Below are 13,156 nucleotides of genomic sequence, written 5' to 3' on the forward strand. Positions count from 1 at the left end.
GACCTGCACTCCCCCAGTCCCTGCCCCCTGTGCTGCTGGGGGGAGGAGGTAGAGCCGGGAGGAAAAGGAAGGGGAGGGGGAAGGTGTCGGTTTTAAGATCTGGTTTTGTTTCTTTCTGTCCTCTCAAGTAATCAGTTTTTGTTTCCCTTTGTCCTTCTAAGTAATCATTAATAAACTGTTTTGCTTTGAGAAAAGCTCTGCCTGTTTTGCCCAGGACCATGGTTGGTGGGTGCTCCCTCTGTTCTTGTCTCAACCCTCAGTCCCTTTGTTTTTTTTTTTTCTCCTCTCTACTTTACTGGAGAATCATAGAATCATAGAATCGTTAGGGCTGGAAGGGACCTTCAAAGGTCATCTAGTCCAACCCCCCTGCAAGGAACAGGGATATCTCCAACTAGATCAGGTTGCTCAGGGCCTCATCCAACCGGGCCTTGAATGTCTCCAGGGATGGAGCATCCACCACCTCTCTGGGCAACCTGTTCCAGTGTTCTACAACTCTCATGGTAAAAAATTTTTTCCTAATATCCAACCTGAATCTACCTCCCTCTATTTTAAAACCATTACCCCTTGTCCTATCACAACTGGCCCTCCTGAACAGCCTCTCCCCATCTTTCTTGTAGGCCCCCTTGAGGTACTGGAAGACTGCTATAAGGTCACCCCGGAGCCTCCTCTTCTCCAGGCTGAACAGCCCCAACTCTTTCAGCCTGTCCTCATAGGAAAGGTGCTCCAGCCCTCTTATCTTTGTGGCCCTCCTCTGGACCCTCTCCAACTGGTCCATGTCCTTCTTATGTTGGGGACTCCAGAACTGGACGCAATACTCCAAGTGAGGTCTCACGAGGGCAGAGTAGAGGGGGAGAATCACCTCCCTCGACCTGCTGGCCACGCTCCCCTTGATGCAGCCCAGGACGCGGTTGGCCTTCTGGGCCGCAAGAGCACATTGCCGGCTCATATTGAGCTTCTCATCCACCAGTACTCCCAAGTCCTTCTCCTCAGGGCTGCTCACGATCCATTCTCCACCCAGTCTGTAATTGTGCCTGGGATTGCCACGACCCAGATGTAGGACCTTGCACTTGGCCTGGTTAAACTTCATGAGGTTGGTACGGGCCCACCTCTCCAGCCTGTCGAGGTCCCTCTGGATGGCATCCCTCCCTTCCAGCGTGTCGACAGCACCACACAGCTTGGTGTCATCGGCGAACTTGCTGAGGGTGCACTCCATGCCACTGTCCACGTCACCGACAAAGATGTTGAAGAGGGCCGGGCCCAACACGGACCCCTGAGGGACGCCACTCGTGACCGGTCTCCACATGGACATTGAGCCGTTGACCACTACTCTCTGAGTGCGGCCATTGAGCCAATTCCTTATCCACCGAGTGGTCCATCCATCAAACCCATGCCTCTCTAGTTTAGAGAGAAGAATGTCGTGCGGGACAGTGTCAAAAGCTTTGCACAAGTCCAGGTAGATGACATCCGTTGGTCGACCCTTGTCCACCGATGTTGTCACCCCATCATAAAAGGCCACCAAGTTGGTCAGGCACGATCTGCCTTTGGTGAAGCCATGTTGGCTGTCACCCACCACCTCCTTGCTCTCCATGTGCCTTAGCATGGTTCTCAGGAGAATCTGCTCCATGACCTTGCCAGGCACAGAGGTGAGGCTGAAGGAGAGACAGAAGGAGAGACTGTGTGAGTTTTAGTTGCTGGATCAGCCTAAAACCATGACAATTGGCTTGTTCTCTCTAGTTTTCCATGTGATGACATCTAGGACAGTCCTGCAGAATGTGGCAACTGTGACTTCTCTGGAGCTGTAACAGTGTCTGGCTGCAGACTGTGCAGTTTGAGTCTGAACCTGTATCAGTAGTGCTAGCCTTCTGTAGGAAAAACAGAGCTTCTGACACTTATTTGCAAACGGAGATGAAAAATATCTAGCACAAGGCTAAATGTTTTGAAGGTAGTGTGTAAGAATAAGCTAGATCAGACATCTTAGTTGTATTTGATAAGTCTCTCACCTTATTAAAAAGTCCATAACAGGAGTCTCAAATTGCCTCTTACGTTTGCCCCATAAACTTTTCGTCTATTAGCTTTGTTTCTGGTTTTTATTATAGCCATTCCAATTAGCAGTTTTTCTTCCTAAAGTGCTTGGTTAATTAGGAGGTAGGCACAGAACTGAGTTGTCTAAATCTTCCAGAAACTTAAAACTTTTTACAGAATGTAGCTAACTTAGGTTAGGTCTGAAAACAAAACAAAACAAAAATCAATTTGGGTGGTAAAGCAGAATACCATTATTTTAATAGCACAATTTGTTTGAAATTGAGGATAACAACAGTTTAGGCGAATACTGTTTCTGTTATGCATATTACAACAGTACCATTGTTTAAAAAGTAAATCAAAATTCTGAAAGCAAGTTTATCAGCAGATATGCATGGTGCTTAACTCCTGAAACTTCAAAAGTTGTATTCTGAAGAACACTTGAACTAAACTGTTTTCAGAGTAATGCTTTCCACTTCAGCTTTCAGCTCTTGACATACTGGTATACTGTTATAACATGTTAACATCTCTTGCCAGTGACGTGCATTTTCCAAGTTCCTATTGGGAATCCAAACCTAGCTCACATTGAGGGTCTCAATACGATCCTTATAGAGAAGCTCATGAAACATGCACTGGATGAGCAGACAGTAAGATGAATTGAAAACTGGCTGAATGGCTTGGCCAAGTGGGTGGTGATCAGTGGCATGAAGTCTACTGTGAGGCCAGTTGCTAGTGGTGTATGCCAGGGTCGATACTGGGTCCAGACTTCAGAGCAGACATGTATAACGCTGGGTCTTCTAGAATATAATACTAAAAGTCACGTCTTGTGTTGCATTTGCTTGTTGAGCATACTGAAGAATAGTCTTTTCTTGACATTAATTGGCATTTTGGAAAACTGAAGGGGAGAAAGAGACAACTAGGGAAGTTGTATATTTTAATTTTTTACTTTTAAAGGGGAGACTATAAAATGATGGGTTTATCCAAAGCATAGATAAATTCTGTTACGAATGTTCACATGATAGATAAGTCCGTATTACTGACAAGAGTATAAACATAGATGTCATTTTGCTCAAGTACATGCAACATTTAAATGAGTAACGTTGTTTAAACTTTTATTTCTTGATATGGCTCAATTTTCAACATAATCTTGAATTGGTTGTTGCTGTTCTGTTTTAAAGCTTGAACACCAAAAAAAGTAGACTTTGTTTTGTAATGCATAATACTGAAGTATAGCACTTGATATTTAAGATTGTTTTGTAAGAAATGTGAACAAGTGATCCTCAGGGGGATTCTGCAAATCCATGACCTTGATGATTTATACTGACAGCTTTCCATGTCTATAAATGTGGAATATAACAAGAAAATGATGAATTAGGGCTGCAGTGCTTTGTTTGAAACAGTTTCACAGATGATGTAGTTTGCATCTATTCTTTCATTAATGTATTTTGCATTGAAATGGTTTTACATTGCCTTAGGTATTAATACAATAGTTGTTGTCAGCTCCAGATTGCTATTTGAATTCAAGGCAGAATAGCATATTACTCATACAATGATAGGCAGATTAATTTTTGAGTGATCTTGTGCATCTCATTTAGCATGTCCTTGAAGGATGATTATAATTGGCTCTGTAATTTTTCCAAAACACTTAATAAGCATTATTTGATTTCTTGTGAAACTGAAGTGATTCTTTCCTCCATCCTGAAAGAGATGTTACGAAGCTTAGTTTGTCTACTGACAAATGTAATGACCTTTCACACCTGATTTTTGTCCAGAGTATGATTTAGTTTTCTTGCAGTTGACTTATTTTTTTATTAACAGCCCAAAGACCTTAAAGCCTTTTATAAGATGTCTAACCATAAAAGCAGTTGCTTACTACCGATTTTAAGTAGACATCAGTTACTGAGAAATCTGCAAGTTAGTAGCATTCATTGTCATTACCACTTAATCACTTCAATATCAGTTCTTAAATATAAAAGAAATGTAATTATTTGATTATGTTCAGTTCTCTATGAAGCAGTAGATAACAAAAATAGCAAACTGATTTGTGTCGTCTTTGTTTTAACAACCTGATTGCTACTGCAGTCTTGAACAACTATAGATCTTAAGCTGCTGGATCAATGATAGTTCTGTACTTTGTTTAGAGTTGCAGTTTGAAAGGTTAATCTTCTGGCTGTTAATGCTCTTCTAAGCCTAATGAAGCAATGCAGAAGACGGCAACTGAGCATAACAGTTATTCAGCATCACAACTGAGTCAGAGTTAACTTTTTTGCAGATGTTATGTCCAGCAAGCAGAAGCTTGCTGTGCATAGTAGAAAAACCTACTGTAGTATAGAGCCTGTCATACTTAGTTTCTGCGTCTTGCAAGCCTTGATTATGGTTTTTTGTCCACTTGAACATTGACAAATAAGCGAGACAATCTTTGAATCTGTATGGTGGAGAGAAAACATTAATATGAAAAATGAAGGTGAATGTGTAACAAGATACTGTAGCAACGAGTGTTAGAGACGTGGATAAACAGGTACTCAATGGACTGTTCGTGTTGTTTACAACAGGTCATGGAGGAAATGCAATACTGAACATAGCAGTTCAGCTTGGTCAGTGTGTTCTGTGCTTTGAAATTTTTTCATAACAATGTTATTCAAAAATTTACATGCTCCTTAGTAACTGAAGATTGGATAGTAAAACTTGCCATGAAAGAACTGAAATTTTACTAGTTAACATTTAAAATTATTTTCCAAGCTGTATGGGATGAGCTTTAAAAAAAAAACACACAAAAAAACAAACAAACAAAACCAAAAACAAACAGCCCAGCTGTCCATGAGATGGTCAGCTGTCTTCAGATGTGTTTAGGAGGCTTTCTCCTTTACTTATCACGATTTAGAGGGGATGTGTGAACCACTGTCACTCTTTGCTGTGCTTGATGGCCTTCTGGAAATAAGATTCTTGAATTCCAGTTTTTCTTTAGAATGATAGTAGGTGTAGATAGCCAGAGATGGAGGCAGATTTCTTCAATGTGAAAGTAAATGGCTATTACTTACAGAGTCAGATTACTTTTCAAGAAAACTGTGCAATCTAGGTGCACAGAGGTGAAAGGTGCAGTTTCAAGGAAGAAGGTGGAGTCCTAGTTCCTCTTACACAAACTTAAGTGTTGCCTGTATTGGTGTGACGCGTGGCTGTACCACACTTGAGATGTCTTAATTGTACTAGCTTGCCTGCTCCAACAGAAGCAGTGCTGATAAGGATGCACTGTATCCATATGTAACAGTCCTCAGTATAGGCAACTGAGCTGTATCAATTGCTATGGAGGATAAAAAATATCCTAATATGACTTCTCTCATGCTTAGCGTAATTCAAATAAAGCTAATAAGCTATGAATGAAGAAAGTCTCTTCTATACCAAAATATTATTGAAATTGAGTTTTTTTGTGGGATGTTTGTATTGAAACAATCTAACTTGTGTTTGACTCCTATGTCTTTACGTAGGAGTCAAAGCTAGAGTTTAGTTGTTTTAAACTTGAGTAAGTGCGTTTTCGATCAGGGTACAATTGAATCGAGTCTTTCATGGTCACAGTTTCAGATGAAGTCTTGAAACAAACTGTTAAAAAAAGAAACAGGAATTAGAATAATTGTGTAAATTAGATGCCTCTTATACAGTGCTATAATAAGACTTGATAATTTTTTATTTGGCTGTTTTATGTGACTTCACTAGAGGGCAGTGCTATGCAAGAAATGTTTGTCAGGATTAATTTCTACACTTTTTTGTGCAAGATTATAGATATATATACATGCATATCTTGATGATAGCGTTTAAAAGCTGTATCTGCTTGATATATGGACCTGTAAAAATAAATGGAATAGGAAGTCTTTCTGCTATGCAATACAAGTACTTTCTGATAATTCATTGAAGTCACAAGCTTAATACTTAAAAATATCTTTAACTAGAAAAAGTTGGTGAACTACCTTCAGTTTCAGTACTGGTTGTGTACTGAAGTGGTCAGAAACGATTTAACTCTTCTGTTTGAGAGGAGAAGTTATCCTGTTTGGGCCACAAGTTAATCATTAGAATGGTTAGAGTTGGAAGAGACCTCAAAGATCATCTAGTTCCAACCCCTCTGCCATGGGCAGGGAAACCCTCCACTACACCAGGTTGCCCAAAGCCTCATCCAACCTGGCCTTGAACACTTCCAGGGATGGGGCATCCACAACTTCTCTGGGCAACCTGTTCCAGTACCTCACCACCCTCTGAGTGAAAGATTTCTTCCTTATATCTAATCTAAATCTGCCCTCTTTCAGTTTAAAGCCGTTTCCCCTTGTCCTATCACTACAGGCCCTTGTAAAAAGTCCCTCTCCAGCTTTCCTGTAGGCCCCCATTAAGTACTGGAAGGTTGCTATAAGATCACCCTGGAGCCTTCTCTTCTCCAGGCTGAACAGCCCCAACTCTCTCAGCCTGTCTTCATAGTAGAGGTGCTCTAGTCCTCAGATCATATTTGTGGCTCTCCTCTGGACCTGCTCCAGCAGCTCCATGTCCTTCTTGTGTTGGGGACCCCAGAGCTGAACACAGTATTCCAGGTGGGGTCTCACAAGAGCAGAGTAGAGGGGCGGAATCACCTCCCTATTAGACCATATCTGATTAGTTGAGCATAGCTGATGTAGAAAAGTGAAACATAATCAATTTCCAACTAAACTATAATGCCTGGTGGTTTCAGGCTTTTTGCATTATGTGTTCAAAGTCAGCTTTAACTAACTTAACTCTTTCCTGAAAAAGGCATTTGCTATATTCATTTCAGTGTATCTTTTCTGTGCTCATGCCAGATCTATGTGCTTATTAAGAATTCCCACCTCAATACACCTTTTTCAGTGGAAGTCTTGGTAGCTTGTTCAATTTAAAAATGTTAAACTAGTGGTTATGGTTTCCAATGGAAAACCTTTTTGGATCTTTTTAATACTCTAGGGTTTATCCCTGAAGGAGTTGCTTGCTGCAACTTTTGTAAAATGTGATTTTTACATCTTGTCTCGACTTCCCCTGTTTTCCAGCTTGTGCTTATGAGTGACTATTAACATACCAAGCAACTAATAAGAAAGTCTATTCCCTTATCTAGCCATGGGCTATGTGAGTTTGGTGAGTTTAAAATGTTGTAAGATGCTGAGTCTGCAAGAGACCGAAGGATCAGAACAGCAACTCTTCCTTCTAAATCTTAACTGTGGAATGACAGGGGAGTAGGTGGATCTGCTGCAGACAGAATGACAAAGAAAGGGACACAAGACAAGTGAAAATCAAGCAAACTGGAAGCAAAGCTAATGTAACCTCTATAGAGGTGTACTAGTGCTCTGTCTGGAGCACAGAGTATATTTGGGTTCAATATGGAGATGGACATGCTGGGAGAACAGCTAGAGCATGCTTCTCACCCTTCTTCAATGCCTACTGACACTGTGTAAACTACATTGAACCAATTGTTGCTTTAATGTGAGTTACCGGCTCCTGCATTACTGATGACAGATTTCTTTGCAAATTCCCATCTCAGGCTTAACTACCACTTCTGTGCATAACAAGTAAGGAAGAAGCATTAAGATCTTTGTTTAGACTGTTGGTTTTTTAATAGGATGGGTAAGCTGGGTTTTCTGTTGCTTTGCTTAAGTTGTTCTGGATTTTTTTTTTCTTCTCCTTTAGAGTAGGAGGCCACCTACTTCAAGAAATCTATGAAGTATAAAGAGGAACTTCATCCAGAGATATTATTTGTATTGCCTGTGGGCAAAATCTCCAATCAGAATGAGACAGCTGCTCAAGGATGATGCCTCTAACTTGTACTTACTAGGTAGCGAGCTCTTAGGGTTTGGCTTTCCAGCCCTTAAGCTAAGTGATAGGGAGTGATATCTTATATGGAACACTTGCTGGGATTTGAGAGAGAGGAATCTTTTCTAAATTAAGTTGTTTTAATTATAAAATTAGACTATTTTTTCCTACTGTAAAATGGGGTTTCAGTGAAGTTGATTAGGCATTAGTAACAGCAGTGATAGCAGCCTGAGACTTTAAAGACTTAACCCTGCAGCATGTATTATCGGACACAAGCCTGAACAGTTAGTGTTTAGTACTAGATTTATTTCATCTTGAACCTATGTGGAAAAAACAACCATGTTTGCTGTAATTGCCTGTTACTTTTGGATGACTGTTTTTACTCTTCAGTGCAATTCCTCTTATCTTATGCAAGGAAGGAACTTAGGCTGCCTTTATCACTAGAGCAAGTTTGATGTTCAAGTATGTAATTCACATATGCAAAAACAGCAAAACAATGCATCACATCAAGAATTGCAGTTTGCTTTGTAGAAACTTAGATTTAGAAGATTTAGAACTCTGAATCTTATTCCATAAGTTTTTCTGTTGAGTGAATACCTGATATCTGTTAGTTGATGGTACCTGTTTGAAGAACAGGTGGAAGCCTCTGCTTAATGGTGAAATCTAATTGCTTCTAAGCTTAGATTTCTAAAATTGTGTAGGTCTATTGTCATAGCAATCTCTCATATTTGTTTCTACGTACTGAATGTCTTTTATCTCTGGCTGGAAATGTTTTGGATTCCACAGAGGGACCTTGGTTAGAATTGCAGGCTACATTCTAGTGGTGAAGTTGACTGGTGTCTGTACTTTCACCTAAACTCTGAAGTTATGCTACTAGCAGCCAGACCTGCGTGAGTTCTTCAGGGTTGATATAGACCCAATACTATTCAGTCTTCATAAATGATCTGGATGATGAGGTTGAGTGTATAGTCATCAAGTTTGCGAGTGGTATCAAACTGAGAAGCAGATGCAACAGAATCAAGAGCTGGCATAGAGACCTTGACAGGTGGGAAGATTGAGCCAGCAAGAATGACATTGGGTTTAGCAGCTGTTAAGGCCTTCTCTTGGAATAGATTAATTCCAAGCAGTAGTTCATACTGGAGTCTGACTGGCTGGTGGATGGCTCTGCTGAAAAGGACCTGGAAGTCCTAGTGGACAGCAAGCTGAGCATGAGCCAGCAATGTGCCCTGCACCAAAAAGACCGATAGTGCCCTGGGCTGCCTCAGCAAGAGCATAGCCAGTTGATCAAGGGACATGATTACTCTGCTGTACTTGACACTTCAAAAATTGCACCTGGGAATACTGTGGCTGGTTTTGGTTCCCCTAGCATAAGAAACTGGAAAACTGTGGAGGCTTGTAGAAGTGACTAGAGAGCTTTAGAACACAACCTATAAAGAAAGGTTGGAATTTCTTCTTCAGCCTAGAGAAGAGGAAGATTGGAGACAGCTTTTTAGCTCCTGTTGATAGCAAAGCAGCTTGATTCTCTCAAAGGAGATGCTCTAAAGGGATAACTGAGCCGCGTTTATGGACAGAGTTGTGAAGTCTAGCCTAAGTTAAATTTTTTTCGTTACTTAAAATACTTAATCTTGTAGATAGGCCTTTCTGTGGTTCTATAGCTGTGTTCAAACCCGAACTTATAGAATGTCTTGGAAAGCATGAGATTTTGTTGCCATGACTAGCCTCAGATAAGAGATGTCTTTCCTTTGTATAGCTTTTACTGCAAAAAGCTCTAACATAGGGGCTGAAATTGCCTGTTAAACTCTTTTTTTTTTTTTAGCTAGCAAGTGTAACTTTATTTGGGACAGTCTGTAAACAGTGCTGCAAATACTTTTTTAGCTGTATTTTTGGGTGACAAATGAGTCTGTCAGCTGAGAAGTCCTGAAATGCTGAGCAGATAGCTAATAGCCTACTTTATTCTCTTGGAGTCTATGGTAAGACTAATTCTAATACCTTGTAGAATACTTTATAGCTATGCAAAAAAAGTCATGCAGTGCAAGTTGTCAAAGATCTAGCCGAATGTGTTCTTCACTAATATATACTTCAAGAAATACTTGAAGGAAAATATTTTTCTCCTACCTTTGCTTAAATGCTTTGAAGTGATTCAACAGATACCACTGTTTCCTTGGGTTTGAAGCCTGTTGAGAGACACCTGTGCTGTCTGCTTGTTGAACTGAACTGACACTGTTCTAACAATTTATGGTAGTTGTCACTCTGAACATAAACCTAATTCCACAGTAAGCAAACAAGACTGTCAGACTACTAAACTTCTGTTTCATGCTTTCATAGTGTACTACTTGGAGGAATGTTTCTTGAAATCAGGGAATATTGTTTGCAAAGTGAGACTGAAGTTTGTGGGTTGTGTCAGATATTTATGTTGAACTGGTTATTAATTTAAATAGTTAATGTGTTTGTGAGCGACAATAATAGTAAATACGAGCCCTTTGTTGAAGGGGCTTAGAAATGGGTATTGGTGGCAGCGTCTATGCCATGTTGAAAAATACACCCAAAAAATGGACAGTGTCTTGCTTTGAGTACAATGCATGAGATGTTAGTGTGTCTAAGTAGGTTCTTAAGCAGGTCAAATCAAGTCTTGTGTACAGAAAGCTCATGCAATCTGACAGCATGTTTGGTGACATTTATAACATACTAGCATTTGTGTTAAATCTATTCTCAGTAGGAAATGTGAAGCTGTGCTCCAGGGATGGAGTGGTATTCTTGAGAAAACCTATAAAATTGCTCATTTCTGAATTAGTAAATGTTCAGATATCAAGCACTCTAGTAAAACTACATGTGTTAATTGTGATTAAGAGAAACAAAAGGAACTTTCCTGCTGAGCTCCGCACCAAGAACATCCTGTCACCGATGGCTTCCCACCCACAGTAAAACAAATTAAAAAACAACCGTATGGATAATGCCTCTAAACTGCTTGGAGAAACTTCTGACCTTGGCCTAGATCTGTAAGACTCATAAGGTTGCAGGGAGGAAATAGTGGCATTTTCTTCTTGTTTACCTCACTTTAGATATCCGTTTCTTCTTACGTTAGTTGAAAGCTTACAGACTGCATTGGAAAAACCTGGGCATAACATTGATGTAGAAGCTGGCAAACACTTTGAATGGTATAGGATTTATAACTAGGAGTAAACGCCAACAAAAGTTATGAATGTGAATGGGTATCTGAGCAGTTTTTGATTGTAACTGAGTTTAGGTGTTCATCTGGCTTCTGCTGTGTCTTTTCACTGCAGAATTTTTTTATTAACTCAAGTACTTTTAAAATGAATTCATGTAGAAAGTTGAACACTACTGGCTACAAAGAAACTGTGTACCTTGCTTCTGAAACTATTTAAATATCTAGAAATCCCTGCATTATACAATGTTTTATGATCTGAAGTGAGAAAGTCAAGGTTTTGGGAAGCTCAATGATTTGACAAAACAAGTGCTAGCTTGGTAAATCTTCTGTGCTTGTATGAAGTCTTAACACATGTTGTCTCAGTGATGGTGAGATATTTAAGTACTGTTGGAACAATGCGGGACACTAGAATCTGCATAGTGTATTTGTTATGCTTTGCTCAAAAATAAAAGTATTTTATTGCCTTAGAGTCTGTGGAAGGAGCGTGGTGAGAGGGGAAATCAGCAGTGATACTTCAAGGCTGCTGTGTGTTGTAGCTGTGTCAGATGAAAATGTATGACAGAAAATTTGAGTATGTATGTTTCCTTTTTATTTTAGGCTTATGGTATGTCAGCTTTGCCTCTAAACTTGATTAAGGGAACTACTAGTGCGGCTTATGAACGTTTAGAGAACACAGAAGATATTGAAGAAGTGGAGCAACATTTATTAAGGATTAAATCAAAGGTATAGTCTTCACTGTTCTTGCTTGCTTAAATGAATTTTGTTCTTGCTTGCTTACTAGTTTATGGTCATGCCAGAAAGAATAGCAAGTCAGAAGTTACTGAGTTGCAGTTACTTGAGTTGTTTGGAAACAAACGTGGTCACTTGTGTAGTGGAGATCAGGTTTTCTTTATCAGTCCTGCAGCAGCAGTTATTTTTGTCTAGCTAATAATGGTGCTTATGAGCTAAACTCAGGCTTCTCCAGTCCTACTTGGATATTTGGAAGACATACTTTGTAGAAGCTTAGAATATCAACCTCACTTAGTCTGTTACCAGATATGGCATCCAATTTGTTGATACTCACTCAATGTAGTTATCAACACGGGATACTTGCCACATGGAGCTGTCATGAGTTAGATTCATCAAACTATTAATCATCTTTATTCATAAATAACAGCCCTAGATATTCTTGCTTCCCGATTAATGTACCTTGCTGTTATAAATCACTTTTTAATGAAAAGCATATGTATGGAAATCTGTTCTGAATCCTAAACATCCCTAAGATGTTAACACCAGTGATAAACACATGATGGCTTTGCAGCTTACTGAAATGCTGTGCCTAATGTAAGCAGGACACTTGTAACGACCAAAGAGCACAAGCTGAAGGAGGGTAAGATTTTTCTTTATATACAAGATGCTAGGGATAATCTCCTACCCTCTTCCCAACCCATTTCAGATAATGATTTGACCAGTGTTTTCACAGCCCTGACTGAATCATAGAATCATAGAATCATAGAATGGTTAGGGCTGGAAGGGACCTTCAAAGGTCATCTAGTCCAACCCCCCTGCAAGGAACAGGGATATCTCCAACTAGATCAGGTTGCTCAGGGCCTCGTCCAACCTGGCCTTGAACGTCTCCAGGGATGGAGCATCCACCACCTCTCTGGGCAACCTGTTCCAGTGTTCTACAACTCTCATGGTAAAAAATTTTTTCCTAATATCCAATCTGAATCTACCTCCCTCTATTTTAAAACCATTACCCCTTGTTCTATCACAAGAAGAGAAGGGACATTAAGATGCATCACTTTTATCAGGGCAGTCTATCTGTGCTGTTGTCTGTGCTGTGATAGTAGATCTCAGCAATGTTGAAACAATTCCAACAGTCCTCCCTTGATACTTGGCTACCTCTACATAGTGTGGACACCTTCAGTGTTCTGAAAATTTTGTTGCGTAATGAAACCTACGAAGTTTAAATTGTAAAGTTTTGGTTTTGTATGAAACACTACTGCATTGGAGGCATCTGTGTTACTGAAATCAATATGAGAAAAATGAGAAATCCCTGAAAAATTGAGCATTACTTATTATAGAAGACTGTTGGATTATGAGAGTTTACAAGCAACTGGTGGTGTTAGCTAGATTGAACAGCAAATAGGATCAAAAGGTAGAAAGTCTTAACTTATGTCTGTATTTTAATGCTACCAG

The 13,156-nt window shown here is 39.9% G+C and overlaps 1 protein-coding gene across 1 annotated transcript in view; it reads left to right on the forward strand.

Annotated features, from left to right (window-relative positions):
• LMBRD1 (LMBR1 domain containing 1) overlaps positions 1-13,156 on the forward strand; it is an 87,367-nt gene that overhangs the window by 35,852 nt on the left and 38,359 nt on the right. The window contains exon 8 of the mRNA XM_086608297.1: positions 11,573-11,698. Within this exon, the coding sequence (XP_086464423.1) occupies positions 11,573-11,698 (126 nt within the window). The remainder of the gene's footprint in view (positions 1-11,572; positions 11,699-13,156) is intronic.

Source organism: Tauraco erythrolophus, chromosome 2, assembly GCF_009769465.1.
Source record: "Tauraco erythrolophus isolate bTauEry1 chromosome 2, bTauEry1.pri, whole genome shotgun sequence".
Lineage (NCBI taxonomy): Eukaryota > Metazoa > Chordata > Aves > Musophagiformes > Musophagidae > Tauraco > Tauraco erythrolophus.